This window comes from Danio rerio, chromosome 13 (assembly GCF_049306965.1).
Source record: "Danio rerio strain Tuebingen ecotype United States chromosome 13, GRCz12tu, whole genome shotgun sequence".
In the NCBI taxonomy this organism is placed as follows: domain Eukaryota; kingdom Metazoa; phylum Chordata; class Actinopteri; order Cypriniformes; family Danionidae; genus Danio; species Danio rerio.
The window spans coordinates 26,210,126-26,235,543 of NC_133188.1; the positions used below are offsets into that span (position 1 = coordinate 26,210,126).

At 35.9% G+C, this 25,418-nt stretch overlaps 2 protein-coding genes across 3 annotated transcripts; both read right to left on the reverse strand.

The window, feature by feature from the left end:
• Positions 1 to 708: 708 nt before the first annotated feature.
• Positions 709 to 10,036, reverse strand: vps26a (VPS26, retromer complex component A). Of its 2 annotated transcripts, none has more exon segments than NM_200907.1 (9): positions 709 to 2,054; positions 2,160 to 2,302; positions 3,808 to 3,876; positions 4,570 to 4,676; positions 4,800 to 4,964; positions 7,383 to 7,539; positions 7,885 to 7,960; positions 8,050 to 8,199; positions 9,869 to 10,036. In NM_200907.1, coding segments are annotated over 9 exon segments (984 nt in total). In that variant the 5' UTR covers positions 9,872 to 10,036; the 3' UTR covers positions 709 to 1,940.
• A 4,415-nt stretch (positions 10,037 to 14,451) lies between these two features.
• Positions 14,452 to 18,327, reverse strand: srgn (serglycin). The gene is given in 3 exon segments (NM_001171612.1): positions 14,452 to 15,400; positions 16,820 to 16,967; positions 18,027 to 18,327. Coding segments are annotated over 3 exon segments (477 nt in total). The 5' UTR covers positions 18,094 to 18,327; the 3' UTR covers positions 14,452 to 15,138.
• Between the last annotated feature and the right edge of the window lie 7,091 nt (positions 18,328 to 25,418).

Here is a 25,418-nt window from a genome sequence, read left to right on the forward strand (position 1 = left end):
GACCTCATGAATATAGGCTATTTGTGATCACATTCATATATAAAAATATTTTTGAAAAATTTTGAAATACATGTAGATTTATGACTTATTTGTGTGTGTGTATATATATATATATATATATATATATATATATATATATATATATATATATATATATAAATCTAAAAATTAACTGTAAATATATGATTTTGATTTACATATGTAATTTAGAAATTAGATCTGCTTACTGCATGTTATAGGCTTTGTGTGTCAGAAAAGCAAGTCATTAAACCATACCTGTCAACATAGGGATATAAAAATACAGAAAACGCCCCCAACAACCACCACAAATATGGGGAGGAAATTAACTTCAAACCATAGAATACATAACAGACATTAGAAAATAGAAAATAAAATAAAAGCCTTATCCTATTAAAATCAATTTACTGATTACATTGGTGTTAGCGTATACGTGAAAGGGTTAAAAGTGTTAATTTTTCTTAAATTATTCAGCAATTTCTCCGCATACCACTAGAAGAAAGTCTACGTACCACAGTTTGAAAACCACTGCACTATAGCACTTTCCATGAGACTGCCATACACGGGCGAATGACGAATGTAACGTTTTGCAATTCCCCACGAAATCCGTCCCAACCATTTACGTTTATCCAAGTATATTTGGGTAAAACTGTTTATTTTTCCACAATAATGAACTTACAAATGCACCAGTAAGTATAAACTTCCATTTTTATTTGACATTTTGGCAGATAAACAAACTATGGCTGGATATGTACAATTTTTCAAGATGTACAAATGACTCAGTTCCCGCAGCACAACTACTCACGCTGTTCTCCAAACACTAGTCATTTCCATTGGGGCACTCTCGACGGTTTTGAACACACACATTTTCATTAATAATGTAGTGTAAGTTTTAAAATCAAAGCAATAGAAGGAAACGGAAAACATATAATGCTTTAGAATGAAATAAAGACTTTTGAAATGATAGTCTAAATAAACATTTACTTCACAAACCACATAACATATGCAAGCGCACATTTGTGACAGTGAAACTAACATTGATAACATCCCCATTCTCAGGAAACCTTAAAGCAGGATGACATGCAAGAAATACAACAAAACAATTCAAAATCTTTCTTAAGTGTCATATGAAATGTAATTGCAGCAGAGATGATATTTAACAGTTCATAAAACTAACTGAGAATTTCAAATGGCCCTCTTTTACTACTAAGCCAGTGTGTTATTTAAAATTGGGCTGAGAATAGATATTCAATAGATGTGCCCAATATCAATACACAAACTGCCCTAGTTTTATAAAGCTTCTAGTCCAAGACCTCTTTAAATATTATATATAGACATATAATTTCTTTAAATTTCAAGAACATAATTTATCAGAGTATATAAGAAACAAACAAACCAAAAGAAAAAAAAAAGACGCTAAATAAGTTAAACATAAATGTTTTACAGCTTAAAGTGGATTGAAAATACAGTGTGGCCTGGGTGCTGTTGCATTTCTTTTTAAACTTTACCCATTGCCTTTATTAACCAGTACTTACTCAGATTCACCAGCTAGCATGCATGAGGAAGCTCTTTAAAATGTGTTTAGGTCTCTATTTGTCTGCTCTATGACGTGGAACATAGAGGATACCAGTGAGTGCACTTCTTTTAAAAACATTTCTTCATTTAGGGAGACGTGCAATCTTGAAGATGTGCTATATGACTTACATTATTGTTTCCAGTGCTTTCTAAAAAGTGTCCTTGTATACTAACAGACTGCTTGCTGTGGACGGCAGGGAGGACAGAGCCACTTCAGGCACAGTTTATATCACCGTAAGCAGTGAGGGGTGACCGTGTGAACAGCGATCTGCAGGGGTGTTCAGTGGAAGTTGCGACTGGTCACTGAGAGGTACGTGTGTCCCTGTTGGTCACTCTTCAAACCCCGCTCACATTTCTGGCTGCTCGGCAGAGAGACTCGGCCGGGGCTCAGGCGACTCGTAGCGCTGATGGAAATTCCTTTTCCGCATTTTCTCCGGTGCCTTCCTCCACAAAACTATTTCCTACACACACAAAAAAAAGACAGAATTCATTTATATCACTTCTTTGTGTCTAATAAGACACTGTAAGTGCAATGGAACATGATATTTTCATCAAAAACACTATACCTGCTGTTTGAAGTATCTTCTATCTTCTTCATCCACAAGCACCAAGTTCAGAAAGTACCTCACAGAGAACTTCTTGTTTACGTCTCTCATTGTGGGTGTAAGGTCATAGCCAGCCAGGAAAAGTCGGATAGGAATGGATTCGCCTAGAAACAAAATTGACAGCCCCATAGAGAAAGTCAGTTTAGGTATAAATAATTGTCTGTGAATGGATCTTTATTGCCTTGATGAATGGTTTATGACAGTAATTCTCAACCGGTGGGCCACAAGATAGCTTAAAATTAATTCTTAATGTTATACTATAATTTATGGATTTCAGTATTAATATGCTATATTAAAATTATCGAAGTAATGCAGTCTCCTGTTCTCTGATTGATTACTTCAAACTTGGCACAAAATCAGCCTCATCATTGCATCTGCAATTAGTACATGTACATCAGTTTATTCACAAACTATGCGTGAAGTGAAGGTGAAAGTCTCTCTTTGTGTATTTTGTGAACTATTTAATATTTCCGCATGTTGTCCAAATTAATGTCCTGTGAGTGTTTTATACAGTGTTGCAAACTTAGCCACGTTATCGCTAGATTTATCGATTTTTCAGACCCCCCTAGTGACAAATTTTCAAAAAAGCGACTAGCAACAAATCTAGCGACTTTTTTTGTGTGTTACTGGAGATTTTTATAGACTCATTTGTCCATACTGCTGCGGGTGATGCCGCCGGCCCCTCCCCAGCCTCAGAGCACTGACAAGCGGCCCAGTCCTCGTACAGCAGCCTCTCCCACCTGCAGCCTGACGGCAGATCACCCCACTGCGTACCAGTGGCAAATGATTTAGCACCGGTATTACACCATATTCTGTGAAATACCTGTTGTGTGAAGGTATTTCCCTTGTACCGTCAAAAATTGCTTCTCCTTTATTTTAACAATGTATTTTGACTGTTTATTCTTTTCTATACAATACATTTTATATAAAAGTTAGATATAAATTATATGTTTTTTATAAAATGCTAATAATAGAAAGCACAACAATATATATATATATATATATATATATATATATATATATATATATATATATATATATGTGTGTGTGTGTGTGTGTGTGTGTGTATGTGTGTGTGTGTGTGTGTGTGTTAATAAATAATGGTTTAAATTAGCATTTTAATACAAAACATTTAGAGTAATGTCATAAACCAACTATTTGATTAAATCCAAAGAGCAACTTACTTGACTAGGCCATGTAATATTACCAGTCCGCAACTAGGCTGACATTTTGGATGAAAATATGAGCTAAAAAATTGTTGAATCACTGAAATGAATCACTAAATGATCACTGAAACAAGGCATGAGTATTTCCATTATGCATTAAATGGGCACTTTACTATTTCATGCCACAGGAGAGAATTTGAGAAACAACAGAATATGATGAATGTAGTATTTTCAGTTTCCATTCATACACTCTACACAATCATTTTGTATAGAGCATACTTTTTAAATCAGTTAAGAAAGCAGTTACTTGTTCAAAGTAATTACCTAACCAGAGAATGTGCTTCCATAAGCGGTCCTGTGTCTTTTAAGTCTTTAATAAACTCAAAATGACATTAATTTTCCAAACAAAATGATACAGAAAATGATTTGAAGCAGCTGCTCACCCTTGACTGGTGCTCCATCCATAATCTCATATTTAGCAACAGTCTCTGTCTCAGTAGTCGTGCTCGGCCCTACAGAGAAAAATCACATGACACGTCATAAATCTCACATTATTCAGCATCAAAGAACAAACCAGTGAATATTAAATGCTTGAGGATAGAAGGCGGAGATTATTTGAAAAAAAAAAAACATGTACATAAAGTATTTAAAAAAAATAAAAGAACTACTTCAAATACAAATAGACCATTTTTCAAATATTTAGGGTCAGTGAGATATTTTGAATTCAGCAAAAAATTGACATTAAACATATTCGTAAGATTTCCATGTCAAAATAAAGACTGTTCTTTAATTTCATTAAAAAAAATCTTAGAATTAATTTCTCAAAAAGAAAAATAGCAGCAAATCAGCATATTAGAATATTTCAGAAGGACCACTTTACACTGAAGACTAATAAAAAAATCAACTATGCCATCACAGGAATAAATGACATTTTTTTTATATTAAAATCAGTTTACACTGATATGATTTTGCTGTATATCTTATTAACTTTACACAATGAAATTATTCTCGAGTATAAGAAATCTTCACAACCCTTACTTTCTGCAAAAAATGTTTAATGTATCTAAAATGACCATTTATTCAGTGTTCTTGTTCAAAATAGATAAATAAAATGTCAAGAACTAAATCATTAACATTTTTTTTTCCACTTTCAGAACAATTCATGAATCACACACACATACAAAATATAACATAAGTGATCCTACCTATTCCTGTCATTTCTTTCTTGATCAGCTGCAGCTCCATGTGTTGGATTTTAATCCGTACCAGCAAGAAATAGATTTTACCCACAATAACATCTTTGAGATGATACCTAATAAGCAAGAAAAATTCTGTTATCTTAAAAACCCATCAGAGTAACGAGGTTAAGCCACTGAATCCATATATACTCAGAATTATTCAGCAGCAGAACTGAAAAGTGTTTAAGTGCACTTACTTGGACTTGTTGTATTCAAACTCTATGTGCAGGCAGTCTTCAATGCCCACTTCCATTTTGATAGAGTTGTTGACGTCAGGGTAAGTGGCCAGCTGATGAACAATGAGGTCATACTCCTTTACCAAATCAGACAGCCTCCTCACAATTGTAACTTTAAGAAAATACCTAGAGAGGCATAAAGAACACATGATCTTGTGTGATTTTAAAAGTATCTAATAGTTAAATTAATGGCAGAACAAATTTTGATAACGAACATTATTAGCGTTGATGATTACGTTATTAATTATAAGAGTGCATTACAGTTTTGTCATCTGCCACATTAAGGATAGGTTGATTGCATACCATTTTTACCAAGAATAGTAAAATAACACATCTTGCTTTAGAGATTAAAAATGATACTGCTGTGCTGTCACCACCGTATCAGGCATGTGCAATCAGGTGAGCTTTATTGACCTTATTCTAAAATGCGGAAGTGCGCCTGTTTTCGCGATTGTCTTAGAACTTCCGATTCAGTCGCCTATGGGAGAAATGACTAGGAATAATAAACGGCAGAAAATGGCCAAACTACTTGCTCAACAAACAAATGTTTGCATGACTACACAGACCAAGTAGCATAATATAATAAGAAAATATTAAATTGCAACACCAAGCAGCGTAACGAGCAGTTGTTAACGTCAAAAAATAAATGGAAGTGAATGTGACCGGAAGTCGCGAGACAAAAAGATTCAAATCGCAGCGCCAATATCAATCAATATTAAAAATCAATATTGCCACCTACCGGTCTGGCATGGATAAGACAGTGTTTTTAATCATTTTCGTGGACTGAGTTTTAAAGGTAGCATTAAAAAAGGGTCTCAAACTCGGGGGGGCAGGGGGCCATATCAGCGACTGACAATTCACAAAGAGGGCCGTTTTAACATTTTAGCAAAAACTGTACACCTGATGTAATTGATGTCCTCAAACATTCTTCCCCAGAGTAACATAGGTAATTTTTGTTTCTTATCATACTTATTGAAAATATTACAATTTAATAATAGGCATACTAATAAATATACTTAGATCCCAATCTATTGTTGCTTAACCAAATGTTTAGCAGATAGAGTAAGACAGCAGAATGCAGTTTGGCTAACTTAGTTGACTTTACTGGCAATTGTTCTTTTTAATATTTTTTTTTGTAAAACTACAACAAAGAGGGGGAAAGTATGTATAAATTCACATTTACTTTAACGTGTTCAATTCAGCCAGAAGTAAAATTTTACTAATGCACATTTTTTATACAAATCTATTAAAATGAAAATCTATTAATGAGACCATTTGAATCGAATATTAGCAAAACTATCATATTTACACCACCCGCATAATGTGCAAGTCATAAAGAGGTGTTTGTACAACAAAATACAGCAGATATAAAGTTGATTATAATCACATGACCCTTGATTATTAGTAAAAATAAAGTATTATTAAAAATAGAGCACTTACGGAAAAATATTTCAATGTTTAAATTAGCCCCAGAAATAGTCTGCATGCGCATTACTCTCGATCGCACTCTGAGAGAAACCGTAAGTGATGAATATATGGTACAGTAAGCACAAGTCTATATGCGAATGCAGGACAATGAAAGTGATTCAAAAATATATGTTTTGGCGGACCGAATCTCCTTATATTTTTGACATCAGTTGCGGGCCGAAGGGAGAAAAAGGCAGGGGCGCAAATGGCCTTCGGGCCTGCAGTTTGAGACCCTTGTTTTAAAAGAATGGTTCACCCAAAAATACAAAATCCCTTAGTCATTTACTCACCCTTCTCTTGTCACAAACCTGTTTCAGTTTCTTTCTTTTCATGAAAACACAAAAAGCTATTTTAAAACCACTGACTTCCACAGTATTTGTTTTTCCTACTATGGGAGTCAATGGTTACCTGCGTTCGTGTTCAACAGAAACAAAGAACTAGTTTGGAGCCACTTGAGAGTGAGAAAAAAATTGGATTTTTAGATGAATTTTCCCTTTAATGTTAAATTATTCCCACATTATAATTTATCTGTCTTTATTGTTCTATATGTGGTGTGGAGTTATTCTCATAAAATTAAAATGGTTAAACAGTTACAGGTTTACTAATTTTTCACATAAAAAGCAGGTAAATATTTTCTTATTTTTCCATGTCTGTCACAGTATTTGACCAAATTAACGGTTCTTTCACACAAAATTTTTATTTGCATCTAAAAGCGCAAGCTGCATCGCTTTGCAATGATTTTTAAAATAAATCGCTGCATAGACCATGATGCTATCTTGACAAAGCAAATGATTGCCTGTAACTTTAAATGTTTGCACGGCCTTCGAGTTCACCTTGGTCTATTGCTTTGGAACTTACACTGAAGAGTAGTGCTGCATGTAGAATTTGAACTTTTAACTTGACACATCGCATAAAAAAAGGGCTTTGCAAGAAACAAACTTAACAGGCATGCATGCCTGCCAAGCACATGTTTACACTGAAAAACAATGGTACAGTAGTGCACTGGATTGGAAAAACATGTCCCCAAGTAATGAAGTTACAAACAAACAAGCAAAAATTCACAAAGTGTTGCCTAACCTCAGTCTGACATTTGCTCCAACGTAGGACTCGTACGGCTTTTCCACCTGCATGAACTCGAAGTCATAGCTGCGGTTTTGTGTCAGCTCTCCAGGCAGAGCGAGCTCCTTCACAAGGTTGACAAACTCATGAGTATTGCTTTTATCACTGAAAAGCTCTGCATGAGAAACAAATGACAAGCCATTACTTAGCGACTGGACAAAAAACAAAACATTGTGCTTATATTATACACTGCATGGCAAGCAGCAATCTAGAGACTGTGCAGACCATCAAAAAACCAATGTTAGTCAAAAGTTAGAAAAATGATTAGTGTTGACCCAAACAATGTGTTCAACTATTCCACCATAACAGATTGGCTCAGTCAGAAAATGTGTGGAGGAGTCTAGCTTTCCATGTGACAACCACATGCTCCCCTAAGCTCTTAGACTAGAACAACCATACTGAAGCCGCTTTACTGCATGAACGCCTTACCAAAGCGAAAAACTCAATAGAGATAACTTACCAATTTGTCCTACAAACTCGATGCGGATTCCCTGATGTTCAAGCCGTTTGCTGGTTTGCTTCACATTGATATTTACCTTGGGGTGACAGAAGGCAACACGTCAACAGTCTTTTATTTTAGAAGACTAAAAGCTGTTACTACCACAACTTATGACTGCTCACTCACCTTTCCTGAAACCGATTCTCCATCATAAAACAGATAATGCTTCTCCAATTTCCCTTCCTCAGTCTTCAGCTCTGCCGTTTTTCGGCTCTCTGCATCATTCAGAATGACATCGATTTCACACACAGGACCAAACAGACCTCCAAGGAAACTCTGGAACAATGATAACATAATTTCATTGCATTTTTGCTATTTGCCAAGTTTAAGTGTTCAGTTTTAATGATCGTTATTACATTTATCATTTATTATTATTGCCATGTTGTTGGTATTATTATTATAGTCACATTGAAATGAAATTAGTGACAGATCTGTTTTATCCTAGTGTGATGTTCATCCAAATAAAAATTATTAATGAGAAGAAGAAAATATAGGATCATGAGACTTCATTAGTCATTTCATCAGAAGATCAAGTTGTGACATGTTGATTAAAAATTACATTGTCAATGTCTTTTTTTCCCCCAAGAATACAATTTACAGCAAAATCTTTAAAAGCATTTCATTTATTTCATGCCAACTTTACTATATTTTACATACTTTATCCAGTTGTGGCATTTTGATTAAAATGTTTAAAAAAAATATATATTACAAAGTCAAGATCTTATTTTAAAGGAAACAAACCATTTACAGCAAAATCCCTATAAATATTTTACTTATTTGATTCCAACTTTACAATATTTTACATACTTTATACAATGATTTTTTTTTCCTGATGCAATTTATTAAACTTCTATTATGCCCCAAATGTAATATAATGTTATAACAGTACTGAAATAAGTAATGAAAAAGCATTGTGGTTTCATGAATTTGAACCCTTTTATGTGAGGTTTCTGATGTGTAGTGTTATTATTTTTGTTTATTCTGAGACCGACTTCATTGGCTATTACATGTCAGCTACATAATAAAAATTTAACAATATACCACAAATACAACATATTCAAATGGTTAAGAACAAAACAAAAAACTATATAGTTTTTTATATTTTATATTATCAGTGTTTTGGCTACAACTTTAGAAGATTGTTAAAAAAAGGGCAGTCCAAAAAAAATTTATTTTACAAAATAGAAAAAAATCATTAACAGTAGTATGATAACAAACTTCAGTCTACTAATATCACCTCATGCACGATTTGACATAGTGGGGCGACATACCTCGTCTACAATAAGGGAACTGAAGACAGCTGATATTAAAACATTACGTTACACTAGACTTCACAAACAATTCGTTACCAAGATTATTTTGCATTTTGTCTTATTACAAAAATAAAAATAACATCTAACTTATAGAGTGCCTAGAAACACTCCCGAATGCCATCAAATGCTGACGCAGTGCGAAAAAAAACATTTAAGAGTCATGTGCATTGCATTGCTCAATATCCACACGAATAGACGAAGCAATCCAGAAACATTTAACATTTCAGAATAACATGCAACTTCTGAACAACTCAATTTTAATGGAAACGAAGTAAACTGGGCATCTAAGTTAAGTTCATTTGGACTCAACCTTCAGCTCTTCATCTGTATTTAAATGTCCTGAAGGGTTTGCGTGGATGTAAGTTTACCAAACAACCCCAAAAATAAACAAATTCCTTCTGTAACGTTAAGTCCACGAGAGTCTGTGGACAATGTTTATATCAGTGTTTTATCGCGGGCTGATAATGAGCACCTCCACACCCAATCCTTCACGACTTCCATGGCCTACTTTAGCCCGAATAAACCACAAACATGTTGGCCAGATTTGGGGGCGTTCATTTAAAAGGAAAGAAAGCGAATCGTGTCATAAATGCGTAAATGCAGCCATTAAAAGCGGTCTGAATTGGGCTCACCATTTCAGCTCCGTAGCTTTAGCTTGAACACGGTCCTCCTCAGTGCAGCTTCTGCTGGATCCCTGTTCGTTCCACTGCGCGCTCGCGGACTCACTCTGGATCCACACAGGAACAACACAGACGGAGAGGGAGCGCTCAACCAGCAAGAGAACGATTCCAGCGAATTTCAAAATAAAAGTTTGAACGCTCTTTTTATACTTAAATCCCATGCTGGATGAAGTTACGATTTAAAGGGTCACGAAACACCAAAACTCATTTTTTGAGCTGTTGACAGTCGTATATGTGTCCCACACTGCTAAAAACACTATTAGGACACCTATATTTCACTAAAAAGTGTAAATTGGTTGTTTTTGCGTTATTTTAAGCAAATTCGTACTTCCTGTTTGAAACGAATTTTTGAAGCTGCGTCACGGTCATGACATAATAGTGTGTATTCCAGCGTGCAGACTGGGCGTCTGTGCCAGAGTGTGGCTTATTACGTCTTACAGTGTGTTGCATTAATGCATGAGTAAGGCTTGGGTCAAACCAATCAGCGCACTCTATTGTGCAACTTCATTAATATTCATTACTATCACCGTGTTTTCAGGACAGAGACGCCACGTTGTGTTGGCAAAACAAGCGTGAAGTGTTGCTTTTATAGTTTGCTGCAGTTAAGTTTCGTTTTCATTTTCTCTCTGTGAGAGCTCGGACTCACGTGTGGATTACAGTGTACGCGACAACAATAACTTACGTGTCTAAGGAGGATTATTGTTTACCTGAGAGCTGTTCTCATCTGCAAACGCTGGGATCTGGAATCGTTTGTAGTCTTCTCTTCATAAAGACGCGGCTCTAGTTGCTGGTGATTGTCCTGTCTCTACAGATTTGGTAAGTGAGCGACCAGTGCTCTTTGTTTATTCAGTTTGTTCGTATCTAACAAACTATTGCACAGAGTGTAAACACGTTAGCACCACAACCAAACTTTAACCTCGTGTAGGGTTTTTACCGCATTTAGTGACCGGAATAACACACGCGGCTTTCTGACGCTACCTGCCGTGTGCATCTAAGTTTCCTGGTAATGCTGAGGTTTTTTTTCTCTCATTCGCCGTGCGGTATAAAACATTGCATGAAAAATACACGCTTAGAGCAGCTCCTCGAATCAAATATCTCGTGTGTCGCGAGGGGCATGAATGAATTCCCTGAATGAAAGAGTCAAACTGCAGTTAAAGTCCACCATTTAATAATTTGGCTAATAATTCGACTACAGATGTCCATGTAGGTTAAACACCATCACATTATCCTGTATGTATGTATGTGTGTGTGTGTGTGTATTTTGACTCTGAAACTCGCGCGTGCCCAAATCGACACTCCCACACCCTCTCACTTTAGTTCCTCCGACACTCCCCCCTAAACAGAGCTGGACACGCCCACTTTTCAGACTTTTTCCAAAGAAGAGGTGTGAAAACACCCTGCTGAAACGAGGGGGTTTCATGGCCCTTTAAAAAAAAAAAAAAAAAAAAAAAATATATATATATATATATATATATATATATATATATAACTTATTTATTTTCATAATTTTAAATATATCTAATATTTGACACATTTATGCACGCTATAAACATACAGTAGTTTTACATAAAATAGTTTTCCTACTTTTATTATTAGGCCTATAAAAAAGAAAATGAATGGATGAATGAATAAATAAATGAATAAATTATTGCAATAATTTTCATTATTATAATTTTGCCGGTTCATTCCACTGTGGGGACCCCTGATTAATAAAGCCGAAAAGAAAATGGATAAATAAATGAATATTAAAGTTTTACATTTTTGCAGAATCATCTCTTTATCTAAACAGAACAGTGTCTGTGAAATGTAGTAACAGAAGTAGTAGTATAAGTATTATTAAAAATAATAATAACAATAATAATACATCCATTCATTTTCTACCAATTTATTTCAGGGTTGGGTCATGGGGGCAGCAGTCTTAGGAGAGAACCCAGACTTCCCTCTTCACAGACACTTTCTCCAGCATTCCCAGGCCAGAGACATAGTCCCTCCAGTGTGTCCTGGGTCTTCCCCTAGACCTTCTCCCAGTGGGACATGCCTGGAACACATCCCTAGGGAGGCGTCCAGGAGGCATCCAAAACAGATGCCACCTCAGCTGACTTCTCTCGATGTGGAGGAGCAACGGGTCTACTCTGAGCTCCTCCTGTGTGACAGACCTCCTCACCCTATCCATAAAGGTGCGCCCTGCCACCCTGCGAAGACAACTCATTTCGGCCGCTTGTATCCGAGATCTTGTCCTTTTAGTCATGAACCAAAGCTCATGACCATAGGTGAGAGTAGAAACGTAGATTGACTGGTAAATCGAGAGCTTTCCCTTTTAGCTCAGCTCCTTCTTCATCACAATGGACCAGTACATAGACCACAGACACTGCTGCCCTGCACCAATCCACCTGTCAATCTCACGTTCCATTCTTCCCTCACTCATGAACAAACCCCAAAATACTTGAACTCCTCCACCTGGGGTAAGGACTTTCCTCCAACCTAAAGATGGCACACCACCTTTTTTCTGGTGGAGCACCATGGCCTCGGACTTGGAGGTACTGATTCTCATCCCAATAGCGTCACAGCAAACCGCCTCAATGCATGCTGAAGGTCTATGTTCAATAAAGCCAACAGAACAACATCGTCTGTGAATAACAGAGATGAAATCCTGTGGTCCCTGATACAGACCCCCTCCAGCCCAAGGCTGCACTTTGAAATTCTGTCCATAAAAATTCTGAACAGAATTGGTGACAAATGGCAGCCCTGCCGAAGCCCATATTCACTGGAAACAAGTCTGACTTATTGCCGGCAATGCGAACCAAACTCCTACTCTTTTGATACGGGGACAAGACATCCTTTAACAGAGCGATTCTAACACCACAATAAAATGTTTAACATTTACAAACTGTCTATAACCTAAAGAAAAAAGTTAGGGTATCAATATTGGTCATTATAAAAAATCAAGCTATTGTGTGTTTTAGAGCTACTATACACTGTACAAAAACTTCAGTGTTCCACACAATTTATGTTTAATTGAAATAAATACACAAATCACATTATTTATTCATTCATTTTCTATGTGCTTAGTCTCTTTTTCAGAGGTCGCCACTGTGGAATGAACCGGCAACTATTCCGACATATGTTTTACACAGCGGATGCCCTTCAGCCGCAACACAGTACTCTACATCCATAAACACTCATTCACACACATACATGGCCAATTTAGTTTATTAAATTCACCTGTACCACATGTCTTTGGACTGTGGGGAAAACCGGAGCACCCGGAGGAAACCCACTCCAACATGAGGAGAACATGCAAACTCCACACAGAAATGTCAACTGGCCCAGTCGGGACTTGAACCAGTCACCTTCTTGCTGTGAGGTGACAGTGCTAACCACTGAGCTACCATGCCACCCACAAATCACATTACAAATTGATTAATTTTACTATTAGCGATTAAGTGGACTGAACTTAAAACAATTAAGTTGTCTTCCCAAAATGTTGAGAATTGTGTTGTTTCAGCTCATTTTAAATAAGTAGTTTGAACAAGCAAAAAAAACCTTTTTGTTTTTGAGTGTAAGAAACTAAAAGGAGAAACAAATAACATTTATTATATTACATATTATATTTTTAAAAAGTATATATTTATATTTATATAATATATATATATATATATATATATATATATATATATATATATATATATATATATATATATATATATATATATATATATATATACACACATACATGCATTTGTTAGCATTGAATGTTTTTGCATATTCATGATTGCTTTAATAACTTTAGGAGAGCTTTGAAGAGAGCTTTCTTTGAAGCTTTAAAGTCAGTTACACAACAAATGAAATGTTGCACAACATAAACTTCTCTTGATATCAAGCTTTAGAATCACAGATCTTGCTGGCTGAAATTGAAGAACATGTAGATATTAATCTGTTTTGGGTCTTTCCAAAAGCAACTACCACTCTTGATAAAGTCACATCTGGAGTTTACTAGAAGCCATGTGCAGAGTAGTTTTCATTCACTTTAAAATTGAAATCTCACATAACACATTTGCTCCCTAAATCCTTTTTTTGCTTAAAGTAAATGCTTAAATACAGTAGCCTAAATGACAAATTAGTTAATCTGTGAATATGTTTGAATACAATTTCAAGTTAATTTGACTTCTTTCAATGTCGAATATACAGCAAGAAAAACATTTCAATGTATCGAACAGTGGCGGTGCAACAGGAACAAAATGTGGGTGCAAACAGTTTCCTAAGGCGTCGTGTGTCATCTCCACTGCACTGCAAACATTTTGCACATTTGCATCTTTTGGAAATGATTGTCTAGTTATGATTTTCTGTTTGTCTTAAGTTTTCAATATTGTCTATCTAAACGCTGAGAAACAGGTCATGAGATGATGGGCCGGAAACGCAGCAGATATAGTCAGCCGAAGTGTGATAATACACTTCTGGTAAAACAGGAAGCGCTGAATGGCTGACCTCATCTCATATGCATGACACTTGTTGAATTCAGTTCATTCCTCATTTGATGGGTTGAAATAAGAAACAAAAGCTTTATTATCATTTCTTAAAATGTATATACTTTTTTTCTTTGGAATATTCAGTATATTATACAAATATAATATCTGCACAAACAATGTACAACATTTACTTGCTGTCCATACAGTTGCCTCTGTTGAATTAATATTTCCATTCCAAATGAATTCAAATAGATCTTGGGACAAACATTAAAGGGACAGTTCACACAAAACAAAAAAAAATCTGCCATTATTTACTCACCCTTGTTGATTTAATTTTTATTCATATGGTGAACACAAAAGAAGATATTCTGAAGAATGCTGACAGTTGGCACTCATTGACTTCCATAGTTTTATCTCCAGCAATAGCATACTTCAAAATATCTTCTTTTATGTTCAACAGAAGAAAGAAAAGGGTTAAAACCACATGAAGAGAATAAATGATTAGGACATGTTTACTTTTGGGTGAACTATCCCTTTAAGAGCAAATAAAATAATAATATAAAAGTTAAAGAGCAAATCAAACAGATCCTTAGAATGCAAACTGGAATACAATTGACTTTTGCAGAGCGTGTCACAGTCTACGAAAATATATTAATTATATCTGTGACTAAAAAAAGCAGTATCCTGCATCTTTCACATTGTACAAATAAACAAAAACCAGAAAGAATCACTTGAGACGCAAAGCAGCTCTTCTTTTTACGCAATAATGTTCTCCTCTTTCAAATCCTCTTCAGAAAGCCAATTTACTTTGTGAGTCGAGACGTATTCGGAGTAATCGATGTCTCCACTGAATGTTGTCGATCCTTCCTCTTCATTCTTGAAGATGTCCTGCTCCGGAGCATCTCTCCTCCATGGCTGCTTCTTGCTGGCTAAAACAGGAAAGTTGTCCGAGTCTCCCGAACCGTCTCCTGACAGATCCTCCGTATCAGGAGTGGCTTCCTCGGCACTAACTGCAACTCTGTTGAAAACAAAAGCCCAGAGTCATTCAGGAGCTCCGACATCCTCTCAGCCCTTCCTGCCATTTTGTTATGAAGGTATGGGGCCAGTTTCTCAGTAATCCCACTGTACTCCCACTTGCAAAATGCTACGTCCAAAACGGCATATTTCTAGCGATAAGCACATTGGCTACTTTTTATTTTTTATTTCTGGTAAGTTTTGAGAAAACACTTTAGCTGTGTGTGAGGAAATAACAGGAACATTAATTAACTGAAAAAAACAACAACTTTTTTTTGTACACTGTAAAAAATCCTGAGTTCCACATGATTCTTTAATGTTCTCCCAACACAAATTGATTGAGTTAACTCAAAGGTTTTTACAAATTCAAGTGGATTGAACATAAAACAATAAAGTTGTCCTCCGCAAAGACTTAAAAAGTGTGTTGGTTCAACTCATATTAACTAAGCAGTTTTAACAAGCAGCAAACGTAATTTAGTGAGTGTATTGTTAATCTGTGAGATTTGATGTTCTTGGGCTATTATGAAAATCATGAATAATTTAAGGAGATAAAGCTTTGATGTCAATATGATGATGATGATGATGATGATTTAAGGAAGGAAATGATTCAGCATGAAAAAGGCTGAGCTGAAAAACGTACAATTTAGTGAGGAAATCTGATTTATTTAAAAGAATGACTGATATAACATTGATATTGATAGGATATCAGTTTCATATTATTTAATAAGCTGCTTCAGAAAGCTTTTGAGTGCTTTAATATGGTTATATAATAAAGAACATTTGTAAGATTGAAATCTAAAACAAATTAAAACATACAAAAAACATTTCTAACATCTTATGAAAGGAAAGGTCTACACTATTTTCAGCAAAAATAAAACCTGGCAGGAAAATTATTCAAGTCATGAAATAAAGCACCACATTCAAAATGCCACCTCATATGTCACAAGTGACTCTGGAAATCTCCCAACTTTAAACAACTTCAGCATATTTTGTAAAAAATCATTCTGAGAAAGAAAACGTTTAATACCTAACCACAGTTTTTTTGTGGCCATGTTTAAGGAAGTGGGCAATACTTCCTATACGTGTACATATACCTACTAATTAAATGCTTTTATTAAAATGATTAAAACTTGCCTCTTCGTTGACTATCAAACTGTCCTGAGATAGATTATAAGAAAAAAAACTTTCAAATTTCAAAAGTATTATGGTTGCATAATGTAGTGCCACAATTCCATACTCCTATTCTTAATCATTCTAAAGTCACCCATCCTGTTACAACATATTACATGTCCTAAAAAGTTACTCAACTCTTGTGTTTTCAATACTCTTTATATGAATAAATTGTATTTATTTATACAAATACGACACAACATACCCAAATTGATTTCACAAAATAACTGGATATGGACGAACAGACACTCACATGTCTTTTGCGGCAGATGGTGGAAGTCGGGTACGTTGCCCATCCAGGGGGATCAAGGGGCCCTTCTTTGTGAGACAGTTTGCATTCTTACCATCCGGTTTGCATTCCACCCACATATAGTTGCCTTTGGTTGAAGCTGCTGGAGCTCCTGTGATCAGGGTAAAACAGTCTCAGATGAGAGGCTTCATCCTAATGACGAACTGGCTAAATATTTTCTGGATTTTGTGTGTTTTTGTCATTAATTAAAACACATATTGTCTTAATAATATCTGTATTTTTAAGTATATAAAACACTACTTTAGTTAAATTAATAAAATAAATAAGCCTATAGTTTAAATATATTAAAAGTAATTCAAATTCACGTCACTTTTACAAATATTTTTTAAAAGACAGCAATCAACACAATAAATTACATGTGAAATTTGGAGTAGGTTTTACACTGCATTAAATAAAATGCTTTATTGACAATGTCAAAAAATCTTTATCTTTTGTATTTTGTTTATTAGGCTGGGCCAATATATTACCTAATTAAGTGATACTATATGACATAATCTAGCTCTAAAGGCTCACGAAGTAGGCCTATACTTAATTTACAGCTCAAAAGATAGTTTAGACCGATTTCAGAGCTAATGACTTTGAGGAGTCGGTTCTATTTACTGAATCAAAACCTTACGGCGTTAGTTCGTTAATTCCGATATGCGAAGTAATGATTCTAGCGAGTCGACTCCTTTGAATGAATCATAAACCATAGCGAGACCTGTTGAAATATTATCTCACCGTCAGCAAGCAGTTTAGGCATTTATTGTTTCCTTAAATATTTCCATCATCAAAAGAGCTAAAAGACTAACTTATAAACGTTAGGGAACCTGACTTATTATTGGAATCTGAAGGACCTAAAATTCTTTATGACCGTTTAATGTACATTAGGGTATTAAGGCAATAATAAACGCAGTGAATACGCATTATAAAACTATTCAGAATTACCATTTCCATTTGACATTAACACAGATATATACGTAGCCTATATTTAGTTGTTATTATATTATTAAATAGGCTATTATTACATTTATACACTAAGTTACTAATTTATTTGAACCTTTTTCATGAAGACGCGCAGTTTCTAAACTCCAGAAACACCTCCCCTACAGACAATTTCCACTTTTAACATCAGTTGTTTCAACTTGAAATGTCTAAATCGCAAACTCACCAAGTCCACTGTGTCCAGAAAGGCATATTATCGCCAATGCCAAAGTTATCATGTGGTAAAACCTCATCCTATTGTTCCCGTCAAGCAGAAGATGCGAATGAAAATGTCTTCAGATGAACTTGAGACAAGAGTTTTGCTGCCAGTTCAATAGTGTGTTGTAGAGCCTGCCCCTGCGTGCGTCATTGTTTCCTGAAATCAGCCTACAGCCGCTCGCTTTGGCAAAGCTTTCTCAACTCTCCGTCTTAAAAACACTATTACTAATACACACGAACCGAGTCCAACCGCCGTTTTAAAAATACACAACGTGAATGGCAAAACAAGTCAGGTTAAAACTAAACAGAACATGAAGAATGCAGTGAGAGAACTTGTTTCACATAACACACAACTTGTGTTATTGTTATTCATAAGTCTAATAAAGGTGAGAGAAAAAAAAAACCCCAACATGAACTAGGAGTGACAAAAATAGAATAGTATGTTAAAATTAGGCTTTAGTTCACTATCAAGTATTATAACTGAAGTGATGTCAGAGCATTATCTCCTGAGTCCACATTTGTTTGACAGTATGCAGATAGCCTAGGCCTATGTGAAGTCTTAAAAGTGGGAAATCAACAGAGGGTGAAAATGTAAAGCCTTTTATGTATATTATTAAACTCATTAAAGCTAAATTAATAATAATAAAGAATATTGGTAATAAACACTTAATAGTTGACTTCCATAATATTTGCATATATTCCATACCATCAACATTCTTCAAAATATCTGCTTTTGTCTTCAGCAGAAGAAATAAACTAATTCATTCATTTGTTTTTTTTTCTTTCGGCTTAGTCCATTTATTAATCAGGGGTCGCCACAGCGGAACAAACCTCCAACTTATCCAGCATATGTTTTACGCAGCGGATGCCCTTCCAGCTGCAACCCATCACTGGGAAATACCCATACACACTTGCATTCACACACATGCACTACTGCCAATTTAGCTTACCCAATTCACCTGTACCACATGTCTTTGGACTTGTGGGGGAAAGCGGAGCACCCGGAGGAAACCCACGTAAACATGGGGAGAACATGCAAACTCCACACAGAAATGCCAACCGACCCAGTCGGGGCTCAAACCAGCGTTCTTCTTGCTGTGAGGCAATTGTGCTACTCACTGCGCCACTGTGACAACCAATACTGCTTTGGTTTAGTTTTAGGTATTTATTTTCCCCTTGTTAATGTAAATATCGATTTACCTTATTTGTAGATTATTTTCCAGGAGTGACTTTATATAGATATGCCTAAATTAACATCAACTTTGACTGGGACTAAATTCATCAAGGTTGATTGATTGATACTTTGCCCAATTAAAAAAAAGGGACAATAAAAGTGATTTGATTTAACCCATGCACAGAACCTCAACCTAATAAATATATAACAGGCTAGCAGATAAATCACAATTTATTATAAAATACATCTCAAGTATAGCTTTCCTTTTGTTTTATTCCCGTATAAGAATAGCAAACATTTAATGCAGTTTACTAGAATCAGTACAGAACTTTTTTTTAATTATTATATTTGGCAACTCTGAGCAGGACATTTTTGTCCAGCGTGTATCTATTAGTACTGGCTGGTGAAGCTGTTTACTTGAATCCACCCTGGCTCCTCTGCGCTGTCCGCACAGTCAAAAACAACAACAACTCTTTATATGAATTTGTAAGATGCTGTCAGTTTCTATACTATTTTAATCCCGCAATTGTTTTTGTAACTTGCTTGGAATGTTGAGCAATATTCACTGACATCCTGTGATTAATAACGTTAAGGGTAAATTCTGCAGAATCTGCCATTAAGTGACACAACACTCCCTTCTAAATAGACCTATTTTGCCTATTGTGAAACACTACAATGCTAATAACACAAAATAACAGCATTTTTTATCAAACATAAACAAACATACACTCAAAAAAGACTTTTTCTGTTTGCTCAAACTACTTGAGTAAATTAGTTACTACTTAATTACAAACTACTTGACTAAATGAGTTTTTTAGTGACAGCTTACACTACCTGACGAAAGTCCCAGTTGTAAGAGCAGCAAATAATAACTTGTCTTCAAGTCGATCATTTGGAAAAGTGGCAGAAGGTCGATTTTTCTGATGAATCATCTGTTGAACTGCATCCTAATCATCCCAAATACTGCAGAAGACCTATTGGAACCCGCATGGACCCAAGATTCTTATAGAAATAAGTCAAGTTTGGTGAAGGAAAAATCATGGTTTGGAGTTACATTCAGAATGGGGGCATGCGAGAGATCTGCAGAATGGATGGCAACATCAACAGCCTGAGGTATCACGACATTTGTGCAACCCATTACATTGCAAACCACAGGAGAGGGCAAATTCTTTAGCAGGATAGCACTCCTCATACTTCAGCCTCCAACTCAAAGTTCCTGAAAGCAAAGAAGGTCAAGGCTCCAGGATTGGCCAGCCCAGTCAGTAGTTTTAAACATTATTGAGCATGTCTGGGGTAAGAAGAAGGAGGAGGCATTGAAGATGAATCCAAAGAATCTTGAACCTTTTGCCATTCCAGATGACTTTATTAATAAGGGATTTGAGTCATTGCAGAGATGTAAGGATGCAGTCCTCCAAGCTCATGGGGGTTGTATACAACATTAAATCTTTTTCCACTGCACCATGACTGTATATCCTATACTGTTCATTATTTCTGTTAAGTAACAAGACTTTGTCTTAGCAAAGACCTCACTGACCTAATTAAAATAAGCGTAATCTTGAGATCTTTGCCTTTCATAAGCCACTTCTGATACCAAATGATTAACTAAAACTGATTGGCAAAAAGACTTTTGTCAGGTAGTGTAGTTATTGTGTGTTCAATCCACAAGTTAACCTAATTCATTCAACAAAATTCTATTGTATGGAACCCAGGATTTTTTTTACAGTGAGTTTAATTAATATTTATTCTCAATGTGTATAAGAAAAATGTGTAATGAGCATGATATTGACCAAGAAACAAAATAGTTTTTTTTTTGTCAAGGTGTATATAATGTCTTATATAAATATGTAAAAGAACAACCAAATCTCCTGTACTGGAGCAATGGTGTTCACAGACTATGAAGGTGTCAACACAGTTAAAATAAAGCTGGCTGTCATAATTCACAGGAAGTGGTTTTGCTCTCACAGGAAATGACAAGGGTTTCTCCTTTTATTAGCACACAGTATGGCAAGACTGAGAGGAGTTTTTCCATTACATGCATATAAGCAAAAGGAAAGTGTGGGAAATTCTTAGTCTTGTATTACATGCTTTAAAAGCCATTAGTTGACTTTACCTAAATAAAATTAAGTACACTCTGGGTTGCACACTTTTCTTTCATGTTGTTGCAAAACAAAACAATTAAGTTAATTTAATCGTTTATTACAAATTTAAGTGGACTGAACATAAAATAATTAAGTTGTCCCAAAAAGCTTGTAAGAATTGTTAATTCAGCTCATTTTAAATAAGTAGTTTAAAAAAACTTTTTTTTTTGAGTGAATCCTTCATTTATTAGGGGTTTCCACAGCGGAATGAACCACCAATTACTGTGGCATATGTTTTATGTAGCAGATTTGTGTAAACACCTGAAAATTTAAGTAAAATAACTATGGCAACAGGTTTACTCACTTTTTAAAGTAAAGTAATGTTGCTTGTTACAGCGCAATGAGTATGATCTGAAAGACTTTTGTTTACTTTTTAACATTGTAAATTTGGATTTACTGTCACAACCAGTTCACATTGTCATATTATGCCTGACGCTGATTAATTAAAAATTATTCGTTCAGTATCGATAACTTATTAATTGCAACAAACCATTTAAGATCAAAAACGAATCCTAATGAGTTCTGTGAACTAAATCCAATTGAGTAAATGAAGCAATTTGAGCACAGTAAAACTCATTAAATGAAGAGAACTCAAACCAGTACTGTAAAACCCAGTAAGTTAATGCAACTCAAACCGTTTGAGGAAACTGATTGCTACACACCATTGAGTTAAAAAACTAATCTATGAGTACTGTAAGCTTACTACATAGCTGAAGTAATGAGGTATTTAATTAACTGATCACCTTCAACACTGAGTTCAAAACTCTTTTCAAATGAGTAGAGTTAACTTTCAGTCAATTTTGAGTTGGCTACACTCATTTAATTTGATAAAGTCGACTGTTGGGTTTTGCAGTGTATGTGACTCAAAGACAGTTTTAGATGAAGAAAGTGTTGCACAACAGTCCTCACACACGCCGAGAAGGAATGTACATTAGGTTTGATGTCTGTCAAATTATACTCAACTCTGGTGTCTGAAGTTTAGAGTCTCAGACTGAAGATAACAGAGAAGAGAGCATCCAAAAGACACAGTCACAAAACATTTACTCATATTTCAAGTATAACGATCAGATGCTGTATCTCAGAGACAAAGGAGTGTGTAATTTTGGCTTGGTAAAGTTTCCTCTTAGCTGGATTGTGTCATACTTGCTCCTAGCGAAGTCTTGGCTGGAACATGTATTGATGATGGTTATCTTATTGTTTTTTGGGGGAAACCCCTGCAATCTTTGCATTTTCATTTCTTTTCTCATGGTGATGACGTTCAGTGCATTTCCTCTGTGACTGTAGTAGCTAGCAGGCTAGAGGTTTCTTTGGTTTCAACTAAATCAGTTTTCTTCTAAATTATCACACTAACATAATTGATTGTGCAACCATTCTTAAATTCTTTAATAGAGTAGGATATTTTCTGCTTTATGTTAATGATCAGTGTCTGAATATTTCATATGGATGGTTGTTTGTTATGATATGTACGGACAATAATACTATAAAATGCAAATAAACGGAAGTACCAGGATGGCATTAGTGAAATATTTAGAGAAGGAAATGCAATGAGTTTGGGTTTCTACTTTGCGGGTCAACTGTTTGTTACATGTTCTATGACTTCAACCGTCTGTTGAAAACTACCGTTAGTTGCACAGTTCACTCTGTGAAAAAAACTTTCATCTAATCTGTGATCCATCTCATAGAGTGTGATTAAGAACCACATCCATGATGACAAATGAAGTTAGATGTACATCAACCATGACCTGTCAAAAACTCACAAAAAAATCACATTTTTTACTACCTGTTCCTAAAGGTGTAGATCACCCAAAAATTAATATTTGCTCACATGCAAGTGGCTCTAAAGCTTTTTATTTATTTATCATGGTGGCTTGAGAACCTATTCTTCCATCTTTTTCTTCATCTTCTGAGACTAATTTCTATACTAATTTCTCCTCCTAGGCCATTCAAACTACAACCACCAAACTTACTCCAAACCTCCAAACTGCTCTGACTCAGGTTGCTGTATCTTTTCCAACTGATCTGACTTTCCGAAAACTGACCCGGAAAATTCGGAAAAATCCCATTGACTTAATATTGGACCAAACTTTGTGACTTTACAACTTTGCGCCAGACTGTCATACAGACTTAAGGTTGGGCTTATTTAACTCAGACTACCAATCTACCAATTACTAATGACCTTTCAACTTACTAGCCACACCCTAGCTACCACTTACGGCACCTTAGCAACTGTCCCATAGACTTCCATTGTAAAAAAAAACTGCAATTGACCTGAAATTGGACATACTAACAACATACCAATGTATGCTAACAGTATACCAATCCATACTAAAAACATATTAACAAACATACTAGCAACATGCTAATTCATACTATAAACATACTAGCAACATGCTAACTCATACTAGAACCACCCTGCTGAAAAATCCAGCCTAAACCAGCCTTGGCTGGTTTTAGCTGGTCGACCAGCCTGGTTTTAGAGGGGTTTGGGCCATTTCCAGACTGGTTTCCAGCCATTTCCAGCCTGGTCTTAGCTGGTCAGGCTGGAAAATGACAAGCCAAATCCAGCTAAAACCAGGTTGACCAGCCTGGTTTTGGCTGGACTCCCAGCTTGGCTAGGCTGGTCAAGCTGGTTTTAGCTGGTCATCTACCAGCCTGACCAGCTAAGACCCGGCTGGAAATGGCTGGAAACCAGCCTGGAAGTGGCCAAACCCCTCCAAAACCAGGATGGTCGTCCAGCTAAAACTAGCCAACCAGCTTAGGCTGGTTTAAGCTGGATTTTTCAGCAGGGCATGTTAACAGCATGCTAATTTATGCTATAAACATGCTAGCAACATGCTAATTCATACTATATGTTAATTTATGTCAGCAACCACCTAGCAACACCTTAGCAACCACTACTCAGAACACCTTAGTACCTGACTGTACCTTAGTAACTTCCTAGCAACGCCTTAGCAACCACATAGAAAACCATAGCAACCACCTAGCCACACCTTAGTAACCACTCAGCAACACCCTAGCAACACCTTGGCAACCGCCTAGGAACTACTAGGAACTCAGAACGCCTTTGCAACCGCTTAGCAATGTCTAAGCAACCACTTAGAACACCCTAGCAACCGCCTGGCAATACCTTAGCAACCACCTAGAACACCATAGCAATGCCTTAGTAACCACTCAGAACAACATAGCAACTGCCTTGTAATGCCTTAGCAACCGCTCAGTGGTCAATCTAGCAACCACTCAGAATACCCTAGCAACACCATAACAACTACCTGGAACACCCTAGCAACGCCTTAGCAACCACAGAGCAACCACTTAGAACACCTTAGCAACTGCCTAGCAACACCTTAACAGTCAGAACACCCTAGCAATGCCCTAACAACCACTCAGAACACCCCAGCAACCGCCTAGCAACACCATAGCAACGACTTAGAACACCCTAGCAAGAAACATGCCAATCCATACTAGAAATTTCTAGTATGGATTGGCTGCCATTATAACCTGCCAACCCATATGTACTTATCTATCTATGCCAACTGTTTCAAAGTACTTGAATGATTTAAACTTTTAAACTATTTCATACTTTCAGACTAGGCTTACTCAAGCCACCATAAAGTTTCTATAAAAGTGTCTATGAACTTTACTTTTGTAGGTTTTTTATACTGTTGAACACAAAACAAGATACTTTTAAGAATGTAGCCACAGACATCCATGGCAGAAACAAATCATACTATGGAAGTAAATGGCTGCCCCCCCTCCCCCAACATTCTTCAAAATATCTTCCTTTGTGTTTAACAGAAAAAAAGAAACTCAAACAGGTTTGGAAAAAGTGAAAGGCCAGTAAATGATAATAGATTGACAGGCACTGTACTCCTTGGTACTTTCCACACTGCAATCAACTGGATAATAATCTGCCAGACAATGGCTGTAAGCTGATCTTACTAATGTCACTGCGTGTGCAGATTAAACCAATAAAGAAATAATGAGTCTTTTAACTTTGTGTCTGTAGTAAATAAATAATGACTTCACATCTAAAAGTGTTAAATATACC

Coding starts and splice junctions, on each gene's coding strand:
- vps26a (XM_073919434.1), bottom strand. CDS start 4,987: ATGTGTTCTTTATGCCTCTCTAGGTATTTTCTTAAAGTTACAATTGTG. Junction 4,677..4,799: donor TTTGAATACAACAAGTCCAA/GTAAGTGCACTT, acceptor CTTGCTTATTAG/GTATCATCTCAAAGATGTTA. Junction 3,877..4,569: donor GAAAGAAATGACAGGAATAG/GTAGGATCACTT, acceptor TTTTCTCTGTAG/GGCCGAGCACGACTACTGAG.